The sequence below is a fragment of the Strix aluco genome, chromosome 1 (genome assembly GCF_031877795.1).
Source record: "Strix aluco isolate bStrAlu1 chromosome 1, bStrAlu1.hap1, whole genome shotgun sequence".
Taxonomy (NCBI): Eukaryota; Metazoa; Chordata; class Aves; order Strigiformes; family Strigidae; genus Strix; species Strix aluco.
The window spans coordinates 2,850,713-2,866,592 of record NC_133931.1 but is presented as its reverse complement, the minus strand read 5'-3'; the positions used below and the strand labels follow the sequence as shown (position 1 = coordinate 2,866,592).

Genomic DNA, 15,880 nt, shown 5'->3' with positions numbered 1-15,880 from the left:
GTATATGCAAATAGAGGTTTATTACCCATTTTTGTCCTCCTAAGAAACATAATTTGCTAACCTTTGAGAGACGGGTCAAGTGGGCTACGGAATAAGAAACAAAGGCATCTCTTTTGGCAACTGCCATGTTCCAGAGCAGTAATTATCCTTCCCTCTTCCCGTGAGCAGCAGGAAATGAAGAGGGGTGCCATTACACTATGACAATTACTGTAATTTTAATTTCTAAAAATTGCCAGGAAAGTTTCCTCTAAAAAAAAAAAAAAAAGTCTGCTTGGATTTTTGGTATGATTTTAGTTTAAAACTCATTCCTCAGCTAAAACAGAGCTGTGCTTCCCCTGCTCCCACTCCCTTTGGGGAACCACCCACAAAGTCTACATGGTGAGAAAGCCCACTTTCCTCCTCATTAGTTGAGAAGATAGATGGATAAGTGTGGTCAATGAGGATTCAGGAAAGATGGAGGTGGCCCAAAGACGTGTTGCAGATGCCATAAGAATGCAGAAAATGGGCTGCCCCTGCTTGGCACTGTCTAGCCCAGCCTGCTACTGGGGTTAATATCACTTCAACTTATTCAGTCGTGAGCCCAATAACATATTCTTTCTATGGGAATTAGATGATGTTAGATGCACAATAATTAAAAAGAATTAAAAAGAAGGATTAATCTCCTATGCTCAGAGGGATTATTGGCTATTCTGTGGATTTTCTGCAGGCTATCATTTATTATGTTAATATTATGGATAATTTATTCTGTGCTATTAGAACATTATTATATTTTATTATACGCAACTGTTGCACTGTGGGTTGGACTTTGCCCAAGAGTACAGGTCTACCCAGCTGTCCAACCTCTACCACTGACCACACTGACCCAGGCTCTGCAGCACTGCTATGAGGGGCACCTGAAATACTCCCTCTCCTGCAGCAGACTCTGCCTGGAAGGAGGAACAGCTGCTTTGCGCCAGGGTGTGTCTGTGCAGGGGGAGATGGTAGGATTTGAGGCTCATATGCCCCATACGTGGCATATTTAGTGACCATATCACCAAATACGTACCATCTCTGCTGCGTGCTGCAATAGCAGTTCTCATAAATGGAAAACTGCTTTCCAGGATTCCCCTGTGCACTCCCTTAATGAGACTTCTGAGGTCTCATTTTAGCCACTGGGTGAATGTTTAAAATTGCTTTCACAGATTCAAGGGAAAGGGCTTTTTTTTTTCAATACTTGCCACAATTCACGTTCAACAATGATCATTTAGCGTAGTAAAAATTTGTGTCTTTCAATATATGCAGTAACACACCTATACAACTACATCGATTTGTCTACACACAAATACATTCCTACAAACACATATTTGATTAAGAATTTATACAACTTCAGGCTTCAAGGAATTTTGGATCAATGCCTTTATTTTGCTTTTCTAAACAAATAAACTCAATTAAACATTACTTACAGCAAACCACAATGGGCAGTAGAATAATTTTCCCAAAGCTTCACTTTCCAATTTTTCCCTGTTATGTGAGTCTAGGGAATCAATTAATCCCTAAAGGGAAATTATTAGAGTTTGCGTTGCCAAACATCTTACCTTTCCCACCCACCTACGGAAGAGAAGAACTATAGTGACATGCATACAGAAAAACTAGCATTTTTCAAACCTCTTACAATTTGTTGTAATAAATTAAAGTACAAATAAAATTAAAAAGCCCTGCAGGCAAGCAGTATCTGAATCAAGACTGGATCTGCACCAAGTCAAGAAGTTCACTATACAGTCTCACAAGACCCATAAATCAGGTGCCCTGAACATACGTATTTTGGATTACTGTATAGGGTGTTAACTTTAATGCCTTAATATATGCACATAGTGGTCAGGTTACAGTTGCTGTGGGAACTATAATTTTGCACGTCCTGACCAATCTGCAGCTGGAAAAATAATAATAAGTAAAAAACAGTCACACCACTGCATTCCCTTCAGCAGGTTTCATATATTTAATTTCTCTCTTTTTGTACTTGAAGGAGGGAGAAAAGAAGACATGTGTGAAGCTGCAAAAGTATAGAAAAGCTGAGAGAGATGTGAATTAACTTTCACCCTTTTCAAGCAGTTTGCATGAAACCTCACGTGTCCCAGACTAAGCACGTGTCACTGCATGAAAAGTATGTGCTTCTGGGTGTGATCAAGTTAATTTCTGAGTCAGAAACATCTCACCAAAGACATACTACAACCCCCTTCTTTTTCATAATGCACCAAAGCCAACCACCAGCATTCACTTGCAAGTGACAGCTACAAGGAGAAACAATCTGCAGCTGATCCAGTTTAACACAATTTCTGCTGATGCTGCCTGATGCACACCAAATTGTTACTGCTACAGTCTTCTAATGGTTGGATTCTTACCTGTTTTAAGGCAAAGGGGTTTGTCTCTGTCCTGTTCTTCCTTTATTTCCAACCCCACCATCACTTGCCTCCAAGATTTGACTATTTTTGTCCAACACCTTGTTTTTCCCACTATTAAAACTCTGCTCACTTCCAGAGAAGGTTGGTTTCAGAGTCATCAGCCATTTTCAATATACCAAAAAAAGTTGATTGCATCCATGCTTACTCCAGGTGCAGGAATGCACAACAGCTATGCAATAATTAGCCCTCTTCAGTGTATTAGCACAATACTGATGTTCAATACAGATCACCAGTTGGTGGACAAAAATAAGCTATAACAGTTCTATAAATGCGCAGCTCAAAAGCAACAGCTGTGCACAATCACTCCAATGGTGGCAGTGGGAATTCTCAATAAGGGTAATGGAAAGCATTAGCCCTTTTACACACAAAGGCCTTAGTTTCATTGGCACTACCACCTAAACCCAACTAAGTGACAAGATTTGATGCAGAATTCTAATTTCTTTAAACCTAGCTAATATCAAATCTTTGGTCCATTGACTTGCCCTAATGGTAGGGTCTTTGGTGGCATCATTTCATCCTTCCTTACAGAGGACCATCAATGCTACAAAGAACAACTATTCCTTATATATGTTTTAAAGAGGATTTAAAAAAACTTGTGGCACAACAAGCTAGGGAATGAAGATTCCTTAGGAAAGCATAAAATCTGCTGACTGCCCCTTAAAAGAAAAGACAAGATCATCAAGAATATCAGAAATAATCACTGAAATTAGGCATGGAGTTCCGCTTTTTGGTGGCATGGTATCAGTTGCAAATACCTAAAAGCTTTTTAGTGTGTAGGACTTGAAAGGCCAACCTAATCTCTGCTGGACTCATACTGCAGCTAACTGATCTCCTGGCATCAAACCTCTCATCGAAATCTGTGGATACACGCACACACACATATTACATATATAGTTTTTTCCATTGCTATTTACATATATAGTATTTTGCATTACTTTTTGTGCAAGACTACACACATACGCATATATATACATATATATACACATATGTATCTTTACATTCTTAATTATGTTACCTATGTGCACAAGCACACATACATTTAACTATATTTTATATATACAAACACATGCATGTACATATGAAACTAAATATATGCATAAAACTATCATGCATATACTCTGATTACATACAGTATTTATTCATTGACAAAGTTCCTAATATGGGTAAAAAGGAAAAAAAAAAAAACAACCCTCCTCTCACTTCTTTCTATGAAATTGCACTTGGAGTGTGATTGCACTGAGGCTACAAGACCAGCTCCCAGGGAAGGGGGTACAGGACTGCTCCTTGATATATTTCAGGGTAGACAAAACTCCCATCAAGAATGGAAAAACAGCCCCAGGAGAACAGAAAAGCAGAGAATAATTAAACAGGTCTTACATACGTCTTTTTTCCTGGGTCTTGTATCTTCCACCTCCAGAGATGTCACACATCTCGATTTGAGAACCACTTCACTGGCTTCGATGTAGATAGTGGGGGAGCGCCATGCTCTTCAGCATCATCAGTGCCATTAGAAAACAGCCCCTTTTTAGCAAGGTACTTACTGTCAATCACAGAGACACATACGAACTTACCTGTTTGGTACTTCTCTGTCCGGTAGGAAGCAAAGCTTTGGATTTCTCTGCTATTTTCTGTAAAAATTGAGAAAAAAAAAACAACCAGGGAAAATGGCTGAGAAAGCAGCGTCCAAATATGTAGGGAAGGAATCATATGAAGCTATTTCTTCTGCTTTTTAAAGAAAAGGACATAGAGAAAACTCTTATTATTTAGAAAAAGAAAGGGAGTATAACCACACTGAAAAGTTTGGTCTTGCAGGAATTAAGCCTTCAAAGCTTCCAGAATGACAAGGTTATCAAAACTGAAACACACATTTAAGAAATGACAGCTAGGACGTGGATAAGTAGCAATTTACCACTCAGATTGGTTTTCTGACGCAACCGGGCATTCACAACTGCAGTGGCTAATTTTGGCACTTCTGAATTGATGACAGTTTTTAAAAAAAAAAAAAAACAAACCTACATGTACAGTTCAGATGGATTGTACTCATGAACATTAAAAGAAAAAACATTAAAAAGGTGTGTGTATATAGGGGTGGAGCCCTGTACCTGAATCCTTCCAACTTCTCATTTAAGGGATAAACTAATTTCGTTTAAAGACCCCACACTTAGGATTCTAAATAGGACAAAGAAATAATTAAAAATATGAGAGAGCACTAGAGATAATGCAATGTTATTACATAATATACATGCTGTCGAAGTGCAATTCTATGTGCTTCTATTTATTTATTTTTAAACCATGGGCAGCAAGCGTTGGGAAATCAATCAGCACGGAGTGTTTCTAATAGAGATACATTATTAAGTGCGTGCTGCCAGCCAAATTTCATTACACCTGTATAATTACAATATATTCTTCTCATGTGTGGCAGGCATGGGTCAAACTCACAAAAGTAGTATAAGAAAGCAACCAGAGTTTGTCCATGTTGTATTTCAATTTAGCCAGCTATATGTTCAACTTGTTACTGCAGGGGAGAGAAGCAGTTTGAGGATGGTAAATTTGAATCATTACTACAGTGTTTGAAAGCAAAGCAAATCTGCTCATCAGGAGAGCCTCCCCGGGGTAAAGTGGGAGAGCAAGAAGCAAATGAAGGAGCTGGAGTTCAGGTTTTGTTTGTTTTATTAAACAGCTTGATCTAGGTGACAGGTCCAACCCACAAGATGTGTTTGGAAAGCTTCTGGCAAAGACATATAAGGCAGCAGAGCTATAAAATGGGTTAACATTTAAATTAGCAATACTGCCCACACATTTTCTGTAAGGAGAAAAGGTGAAAGGGGCACTGTGCAATCACTTCTCCCTTGACAGTGGAGACACACCAAAATAATGTCATGGCTAAGGCAGGGGTAGCATTGAAGGTCCTACCAGATACACAGCTGGCAAAAGCACATTTTTTTTTCTTTTTCCATTGCTGCTGAATTGTTCTGCAGTTGCATGCGTGTGCATATTCCAATGTAATGATACACCACTTGACTGATGAAGGAACAAAAGAGGGAGGACACTAGACATGAGCAGCTCTGTGGAGATGCTCCACGCTCCTGGGAGCCACACTTGCTCACACTTATTGCGTTCCCAAACTCACGTAGGGAAGAGCAGAAGCAAGAGAGACCCTTACCTTCTGCACAGCTCCGTATCTCTGGATAGCATCAGACAGCTGGTTCTTCAGCCTGTCCAGCTGAAGTCGCTCTTGCTGTTTTGGAAAAACAGAGGCCTGGTTAGCAGATCTGTAGAGGTAAATCAAGTAGTAGACTCTGTCTGTGACCACGGGAAACAGTCCTGGTGGGAGACACCAAGTAAACAAAGAGGGCAGAAATAGTATTCGAAAAATTCAATTTCATTTGGGCTGCCAGCATGCTACAAGGTTTTATTTTAGGAAGGGAGCACAAGATGCTTTGATCTTTCAGGCCAAAGCAGTTAAAAAAAAAAAATCACCTTGGATATTCAAAATAGCACTGAAGTCTTGACTACTGTGTGATCTGCTCTCTGAGCCAGACACCTTCTGTGGCAGGGATATATAGTGGGACATTCTGCTGTCCTGCTTATTGAATGGAGGGCATCTCTCTCCAATACCAGTTCTTAAAGAAACACAAGGAAATTAATACCTTACTGCCATCAAAAGAGCAGCATGTAGCATGGTATCCTGCTGCTACTTACGAAAATCCAGTCTCAGATTATCTGCTGGAGATGATAGCACAAGGGATCCATCTACAAAAGGTCCTTTATTTGGATGATACCCCATGACAGAGTTCACCACCTCATGTGATGGCAATGGGCAATTTACTGGACTTCAGAAATCTGTCAGCCACAACAACCTTCCTTCTGCCTGGCCTCGGGTTTGATTGTCAGAAACCAACTTATTTCCATATTTTCCAAAACATGTACCAAATGTCACCGCTTTTCTGTCTGGAGCTTGTCCCAGCAAGATACCAATCTACGTTTTAAACAGAAGTGTTCTCAGAAAGAAGACCCCAGTCTAGCCTGATGTTAACTATCCAACACGCTGAAAAATTGCTGCTTTCAGATGGAGTGACCAAACCCAAACAGTGTCAGGCAATAGAAGTTCTCCTGGAATTATTCTATTCCCTGGATCTCAGATTTCAGTTGGGCAGGAGCTCAGGTGTCCAGGTTTTAGAGAGGGGAATGAACTACAAGCAAGTGGGGCGTCACCTTAAAAACAAACTAGAAAAACGCAATCTACACTGAAGCTACAAAGCAGAAATGTTCACTTTACAGCAACTTCAGCTGTTTCAGACAACTGCTTAAGAATAGAAAATTTTATAATGGACATGATAAACATCTTTAATTTTTAATGGTAGTATTTTCATGCACAGAAGAATATCCCAGTCTTACAGTTCTTCATCCAAAGATTTGAAACCATTTTTAGAACAGGGCAAGTATCATTATTCCCATTCTACAGATAAAGGTCTATAAACCTTATGTTTGTTACACATGCAAAATAAGATTTCCACCCTGGAGAGCTGATCTAATGGTCCAGCACTCATCCTGCAAAAACCTGGAATTCCAGATAGGCCTCTCTATTTAAGTCATAGAATCATAGAACTAAAGAATCATTTAGGTTGGAAAAGACCCTTAAGATCATCGCGTCCAACCATTAACCTAGCACTGCCAAGTCCACCACTCAACCATGACCCTAAGCACCACATCTACACATCTTTTAAATACCTCCAGCAATGGTGTCTCAACCACTTTCCTGAGCAGCCTGTTCCAACGCCGGACAATTCTTTCAGTGAAGAAATTTTTCCTAATATCCAATTTAAACCTCCCCAGTCCTTTGAGGTTAGTTTGAAAGGAAGTCATGCGCTAATTTATGTCAGTCTCCTGCCTTGTATCACACTGATGCACTTACATCAGTATCTTTGCTCCTGAAATACTATCAATTTGCTCAGTTGGACATCCTGGCTCCAATAGCTCCAACAGCACTTGGAGCTTCAAGGGAAGTCAAAAAAACTCCCACAGAACACCTTGTTGGCAGTGCATTACTGGTGGAAAATAAGGAAGAAAGAAAAAAAAAAAATTTTTCCATATATGCATACAGAGCAATACACAGAATAATGACTCAGGAAGGACTAACTATAAAGCTCCAAATTAATGGAAGGCTTTTCATGCTGTGAGAAATTTTATGGGAGGAAGTTTGCAATGCTATCCACATCCCCAAGAGGGACTTACCGACCAGCAGCCAATACCCACCAGAACTATTTATTCTATATACGGGACAAGGGCTACAGGCTTTATATTCAAATTTGTAGGTTTAATTACTTAAACTGCACACTGTTAGAAAAGAAGAGTTAAAAAAATAAAATCTGTTAAATTAATTGACCAGGGAGCAGAAAAAGTTATGTGATGCTAATATAGAGCTGCAAGTTTATTCCTCGCATCACTGTAATTGTTTGCGTGTCTATTTCCTTCAGCTCTTAAATATTCTCCCTTTAACTTACCAATTTTTCTCCCCATGACAGTAAAAGCTATCCTCCTGAGAGTCCCCATGGACACTACATTGGGCTTCAAAGGCAAAGAATGACAATCTTGTGTGGCAATAGGGTTTAACATGACCTTGCCTGATTCCTCTTTGGACCCAATTTATTTCACAAAATGAAGCCAGGAGATCAGCACAAAAAAGCCCAGATCCCCATATCTCCAAGAAAGCATCTTCTGCTTCATCAAGCTCTGATGTAACTATTCTCAGAGTATGCAAGAAAAAGGAAAAAAATAGTCCTTGTAGTCCATCACTAATCAAATCAACTTGTTAAAAAAGATCAAAGTATTAAGGTTGATGCTTGCATAAGGTTGATGTCCATGGATGGAGAACAGACGTTCCAGGCTTCCCTCCCCATCCTCTGGAGTAGAACAACATTTATTCATTTCTTTAGGAGGGCTGAATTGCACATAGTCCTCCTCAGGTTACAAAGGTAGCCTGGAGTGGTTCAGCTCTTAAATCCTTCTCTCATATGCCTGTTGGCAAGTGACATAAATCCAGGCTGAAAAAACACTTGGACAGAGATGAGTTGTGTGTTTAGAGCAGGTTTTTTTCTAGGTGGAAGGACAGTGAGAACAGAGTTGAAGTAATAGAGCACTTTGGAAAATGGCAGGAAGTGAGTGAGGATAAAACACCAATTCGGGTAAGTTCCTGACCCAGAAACTATATGGATGATGGAAGCAAGAACATAACAGAAAACTGCTAGGCAGAATCAAGTAGAAAAGAATTGTCCTTATTCTCATTTCAGTTGCTGAATCACCTGTTATGTGGGTGAAACTTCTCCTTAACTCCCACACCAGCTGGAGTTTGGCCCCCACAGTATGCTTCTTGTTCTTCCCCACGATGCACACCACAGGCCAAAGTCAGCAGGAACATATGGGGTGTAAAGTTTTTTGTGGAAAGGTCAGAAACCTTCTGTTTGTCCAAGCGTTGCACTGGGGATCAGGGGATGGGGATCCTTCATATCTCTGTGACAACAATGTTCATATGAGTTGAAACTACTGATGACAGAAGACCAGTCTCTTCCATACAATAGATGGGGTTATTGTGGTGTAAACTCTAAGTCCTGCTCTGATCTGGCCACAGCCTGTAGTTATCTATCCCCACTGCTGCCTTCACATTAGCATACAGCACTGAATGAATGTCATATCCAGACATATTCCACTGCTTTGCCCTTTCTGGACATTTTGGCTCACTTTCAAACTCATCTGCACCCAGTGCATCCACTGCACAACTGAGTCTTTAACCAGTGCCAAATTCACGTGAAGCTAGATGGTTTCTGTAGTATTTTCACCCAAACTGAGTGAGACCCCGAGACAGGTGTGAGCTAGTCAAGGCTTTGTTGCGAAGTTCTGGAGTTCCAATTCCACATGATCCAGTTTGGGGAGAAGAACTGGTTTCTGCAGCTGTTTTCCCACTAGTCATTTATAAATGCAAGCTATGCTTATTGTGTAACAGGAAATAAAGTTATAACAAGACATGGAGCTCAACATCTTTAAAGCACCCACTACCACTTCTTTTTTCATTATTCGTCCTCCATAAAACCCAATTCTCTCCCAAAACAGCATCTTGAATGACACGTACCCTGGATGAACCTCTGACAACCTCAGACAGCTGCTTGATGGCTTTGGTGCTAGTCGTGATGGTTTTATTAGTCTCCTGCTGGGTTGCATGCCTGCAGAAGAGAAGAGATGATGGCAATTGCAATTGAAATTAATTGCATAATGAGACACTTACAAAAATTTATCAAGCTGCAGAGCAATTGAGACAACACAACACACAACACATGGAGCCACAGTAGGACTACGTGAGTATAGGGTCTTGACCAGCAATGGCAGCCAGAAGGCTGCAGGAAATATTAGCAAGGAGCTGCCCAAAATGTTCCTCCTGTGATCAGCCCAAAGACAATGGCTGTGAACCTGCAAAGTCAGTAGGGGATGATAAGGTGAAAACAGGAGGTGGACAGGTAAGGAGGCCATCACAGATGGTTGGTATTGCAACTAAAATTGTCCAAAGAAAGGTTGTGTAGGTAAAAGAGATGGGACTGGGGAGTTACCTGATGGCTTGCCCAGGAAAATTTTGTACTCAGAAGAGAAATCTGAAGAGACAGAAATTGAGCAGGACAAATTTACTTACTATGATCATCTACCTACTAATGACAGTATCTTCAGGAAAGCACTGTGAATGCGAAGGTGCAGCGCTGCTTTAGGAGCACTGAAACAGGCAGGCAAGAGCCAAATCAATCCCCTCTCCAGTCACAGTTGTCCCTCTCCTTTACATCCCAAAATCCAGTACCATTATTTCTTGTAAGCACTGGTTCCTGGCTTTGCTGTTCAGGACCACACAAAGTAGGGGGAAGAGACATAAATGCTGCCCAAAGGTATTTATTAACTCATTACGGTAGTTCTCAAGCTTTACAAGGTCAACAGGGCATTTTCAGCCTCTAAGCTTCCCCAGGGAGCACGTCACATCTTTTTAGTCAGAAAGGGGTGGTTTTGCATAACGCTTCGGTCAAAACCTCTAGAAAGACTCCAGAAAGACCTGGAGAAAATTATCTTTTTTCTCCCTTAGAGGACACATTTGAGCCATGGCTGTATTGAGAAGACTCAGTTGTCAGTGCTCTTTTATCAGGGTGGGCAGGATGTGAATTGAATGGAAGTTCTTTGATTAAAAAATGTTAAGATATTACTATTTATGGCCCCTCTGTCCTGAAGACCCATGGCTGTCCTGGCTTTACAGGTCCTTCCTACTTCTCTGTCAGTACTGATGAAGACCAGCTCTTTCAAGATTTATGTCAAGTCTTTCAGCACCTCCTTTGAGGAACAAGGCCAGCCCCCAAACAGTCTTTACCAAATGCAACCTTAACTACAAATAAATTGAGACCTCTCAACAAGCACTTCACTGACTGTTCTTTCCACCTGGTCAGGGAAGATGCACATAGGCACCACAAACTGTGATAATCACCTGCATAGCAAAGTTAGGCAGGTTTTTTTTCCACTTAAGTAAGACCTCTGTGCAGAGAGCTCAGGTCGGAAAGCTGTCTAGGATAAAAGTACACTTAATTTTATGCATTGTACCTATCAGGTATACAAGTGAAAGCTTAGCATACCATGAAGATAACATCTCTTAGGTGCAGAACAGTAATTCAGACGTACATTAAGGGTTGGACAGGTACACAGAAGGCATGGAGTCCTTCAGCACCATACAGGAAAGACAAATAATCTCATATGAAGACAAGACTGGATCCAATAACTCATCATTCTCAGTTCTCCTTTGTTAAATTAAGATACCATATCTGTATTAATTTATCAAAATGCACTTCATTTATTTATGATCCCAGGACCCACTGCACCAGCTGACTAATTGCATCACTTTTAACTTGAGATGGAAGAGGTAATATCTACCACAGACAGGTATTTCACATTGTCATTGCAAGAGACAAAGCTAGGAATTGAATCTTGTCACATCACCTACCTTGAGGAGTACACAGTTAGCTCGATCCCAAATCTTTTAATCAAGTAAATCTTGCCACCAAGTGTATAAATTCCATAAATAGCAGTTTCAAAACTGAGACTTCCACAACTAATTTGTCTTAATGTAATGCAAGATGCTGGAGTTGACGTCCAGTCATTTTGCAGACCTCATTAAATTATCTGCCCACAGAACGAGTCAGGGATTTACATACCAGCAATTCCCCATCCCCAAAGTAAAATGGCTTGTTAGGCTCATGCATCTGATCCTTCCCAATCTCTGAAGTTAAATAAAGTCTCCTTCATTTGCATTCTAATGTAAATTTTATGTTAGATATCTTATGTAATAAATCCATGCCATGCACAAACTTTGCACTGAACTGCTGCAAAATAACTAGGAGCTGGAGTACAAAAAATAAAAGTTCTGCCTTTCACTTCTTAATTCAAAATGCACTTTAACCAACATGCTGGTGCTTGATTTTGGCACTTCCCACTATGTTGTCAGCACAATGAACCTCTTACTCTTCGTCCTCAGAGATATGCTCAGGAATCAGACAATGATTATACTTAATTTATATTAAACGCAACTAAAATCTTCATTAAAAAAGAGACATTGAAACTCCACTCCCTGTAGAATTTATTTTAATATGTAATGGTAACAAGTTATGTCATCATTATTATTATTATTATTATTATTATTATTATTATTATTATTATTATTATTATTATCTTTCTTTGTATTTCTCTCCCCATGGAAGTGTGGAAGTTAATTAAAGGGGTGTCCCTGATGAATAAAATTTGCTTCTGAAAAAGTCCTCCACACAACAGTAAGTTAAATACTCAGTCTGTGGAGATACTGAGTACCTAAAATATAAACACTGTAAAAGACTTATCTGTCTACAGCACTACTCTGAAAATAAGCACTCTAAGAGTAAAAACAAAAAGGGCATCTCTTAGGAAGAATAACATCTCTCGCTGTGCATTTCTGTATGCACAAAGATTGCAAAGACAATGCACTCAATAGTACAAGAGATGCCACGCTGCTGCCTAAGAGTTTCCTATGGCTGCTGTTTGCTTTACTAGAGAAGTACAGAGCACCAAATCCATAATCCGCAGCACGCAGCTGCTTACAGTTTGTTCTTTGAACGATCTTATCTCTAATTTATTTATCTAGTTTTAAAATGAGCATAGCAAAGAGCCAGATGCGATGACGGCTGCCTCCTTTCTCCACAGGGACAGAATGAAGGAGCTTAACGACTGTTTGCACTATTTCTTTGAGACACTTGATGAATGACCAAGTCAACAAAAATTAATCAGACCCCAAATGCAACAGCAAAGACCAACAAGGAAAAGACATCTCTGCCTCACCCTATCTGCTGCCATTCACAATAATCCCAAAGAGCTTTGTTTTCTAGTTCCAGCAGGAGAAAGGCATTTTCATTGGTAATACAGGATATGGCTTATTTTACTTTCAACTGATCCCTAATATAAGAGCAACAAGCTTTTCAGGTACAGATCAAAGGTATCTTTACTGGCTTAAACTTCATTAGATTTAGTATCCCCTTTGGCACAGTGCAACTGCATAGCAATGGAGTAGTTTTATGCATTTAAGAGCTGCGTGGTCAAGCAGGTTTGCTACAGTTAAGTCAGGTAGCTCAGCAGAACTTAAACCATATACTTGTCTTTTGCACAGCCACTGTAATGCTTACTGCAGCTTTCTTGTACAAAAAGAGGTAAAAATTATAGTATGTGAAGCAGAGCACTGAGGTGCATGATCTGTGCCTTAAGCAGAAATAGGTTGTGTATCAGCATTTATATATATTCCACTGTTGTTGGAGACATAAATACATAAGGGTGAATCAAGTATGCATAAGGGAATTGTTTGCACCATAAGACTTTAGCCAATCTCTTCCCTGTCTGTGAGCTGGATTTTGTGAAGGACTGATGTCTGTGGGAGCTGACAACAGGCCTCAGCAAACTATAAACACCTGTATATAAAACTTTATGCATTGGTCACAGCGACAGCCATGGAGTAGCAAGGGGTACTTAGTCCCTGAGGCTCCTATTCCCCTTTTTCCACCTAATCAAGGTGCTTAACTTCAGAGCAAAGCCAACAAAGGTCCTTCATGGTCTGTGGAGAGGGGCACCTCTAAAGGCACTGCAGAGAAGCCCACGCTTCAGTGGTAACCCACCACTTCAGGTGTCTCCCACACAGCCAGGATGATCCTACAGCAGAGCTAAGGGTATTTCCAGAAATGGATGATCCAGGCTGATGTGTTGAACAGTTGTATCAGCAAACACTTATCTATAGGATAGAAACTTATGCTACATTAGACTGCTATAACTTACTGCTCATAGACAGCCCCACACCTCATCCTCTAGGGCTGCTGGCTCTGCTTCTGCATGATGAACGCAGCGGGCATCTCTCATCTATAAGTATTTATTGCACATGTAAACAAAGCAGAAAGATGAGCTAAGAGGAAAGGTTGTTTCACCAAGCCCTAAAGCATCTTTACTGTATCGTTACAATTACCAAAGGAGAAAAGGCTAAATCTACTTGTTCTGGCTCCAAACTGAAACTCACAACTCGGTTTTTTTTTTTTTTTTTTTTCCTTTCTTCTTTAGGACCTGATTGTGCATGCTGAGGAATCATTTACAACAGAGTAAAGTAGGAGCTCTAATTCTGATCTGTCAGCGAACCCCTTTGCATAGGTGTAAATCATCCAGCAGAGTAAAAGTCAGGAGAAAAATGGACTGCTGCTTCCGAGTTTCAAGCCACACAATATTCTATAATAAAAGCATCATAGATTTCCAATTTGCCTGTCACTTGAAAGTATTAGGAGATGTGGCGCTCTTTTTCTTTAGGGAGCTTAGGGGATGGTCTGTGGTCGTGTGGGAAGAGAAGGGAAGGTATTTCAAATCCACCTGGCCTGGGTGCTGTTCCACCTCTAGAGACAAACAGGGCTACAGATGAGCAGCTACATTGTTCAGCAGTTCTGGATTAGAACATATGAATTGTAGTCAGATAGCAGTGCTCACAAATTTAATCACAGAAATGCAAACCTTGGCAAAAATTTCCATGGTATTTTCAATACCTATCAGGTACTCTTTTTTTTTTTTTTGCATTGTTTCTTAAAAATAAGTAATAAAAAACCAAGAAGAAGTTATTACTAAAATAAGGAGAATGCTTGCTCCCCTACAGAATTTGACCAGTCTTTGCAAGTAGCTAGTTACTCATTGACCTGATACCAGAAATTGAGGTTTGTGTTTTTCAAATAAATTATCTCCAGGACAGTAGATAAGACCCCCTTTTAACCCCGCATCACCTACAGATTAGTTCAGCATCGCCTCAGACTCCATCTGTCAAGTCATTTCTGACAGCTCAGAGCACTCAAAACAGGACCCCACGGGAAGCAGCCTAACAATGTCACTGCCATTAGTCACCTCTCAAGTTATTTTTCCTTCTCCCACCCAAACTATTCCCAAGTAGGTTTTAATTTCACAAGTTTCACTTTATTTCCTAATGAAAGAGCCCCTTGGATCCTTTGTAAATGCCTTGCTAGCACTGAGCTATATTACACCTCCCTCTCTCTCATTATCCAGTAAGCCTCTTAGCTTATCAGAGACAAAAATTGTTTTAATTCACCATAATTTCATTTTGATGAACCCTGGTGCTTACTGATTATGATAGTCATTTTTTTTTTCCTCTAGGTGCTGATAAACTGCTTATTTCTTTTTAACTATTCTTGCAACTTAGGTTGTACAGAAGTGGACCAACTTCCTGCACTAGATTTCTGCAAAAAGCAAGCAGATCCCTCCCTTTCCAGCCCGAGGACCTCAGCTGCCCTCTGTGAGCTCTTAATATTTGCCAGTGTTTCCGGTATTGCCCTGATAATCCTTTTAGTGCCCTAAGATAAATGGCATCAAACCGTGACTATTCTGATTGCTTTGCTTGTGCTTTCTAATTCTGTCATGCCTTTCGAATTTCTGCATTAACAAGTGGACCACGGCTTAACATCTGTCACAGAAAGGTTACCAGGATATATCCCTGCAGCCATTCTCAGCGGCATAGCCAAAAGGAACAATACCAGAAAGCAACTAAGTGACATACAACGTACATATAGTTGTTATCACACCTTTCTTCCAGTAATTTACTGCAGCTCTTTGCTGAAGCTTGGATCAGAGATGTCTTTCCAGGTTTTTCAGAAGCATTATGCCCACCTAAGGCTCAGGGTTGCTGCCTTTAGGACTCTAGCAGGAGTTAATGGAGACAGTCACCTTGCAGGGTGAGACAGGGAGAACTACACACTTTCTGAGTCCTGCATGTAGTCCACAAATTCAGAAAACATTTCATATACTGCAAAAAGAGTGTTAGAAACCATCCCCCTTCCCTGAAATTTGCAGAGAGATGGATATTGTCTCATGGTTTT

General features: G+C 40.3%; 1 protein-coding gene across 9 annotated transcripts in view; it reads right to left on the bottom strand.

Moving 5' to 3' along the window:
* The window catches only part of TSNARE1 (t-SNARE domain containing 1), a 508,113-nt gene that overhangs the window by 266,303 nt on the left and 225,930 nt on the right, over window positions 1-15,880 (bottom strand). For all 9 annotated transcript variants that reach the window (XM_074846421.1, XM_074846412.1, XM_074846395.1 and 6 more), the window contains 3 exons: window positions 9,565-9,655; window positions 5,602-5,676; window positions 4,010-4,066 (listed from right to left, as the gene is read on the bottom strand). In XM_074846421.1, the coding sequence (XP_074702522.1) occupies window positions 4,010-4,066; window positions 5,602-5,676; window positions 9,565-9,655 (223 nt within the window). The remainder of the gene's footprint in view (window positions 1-4,009; window positions 4,067-5,601; window positions 5,677-9,564; window positions 9,656-15,880) is intronic.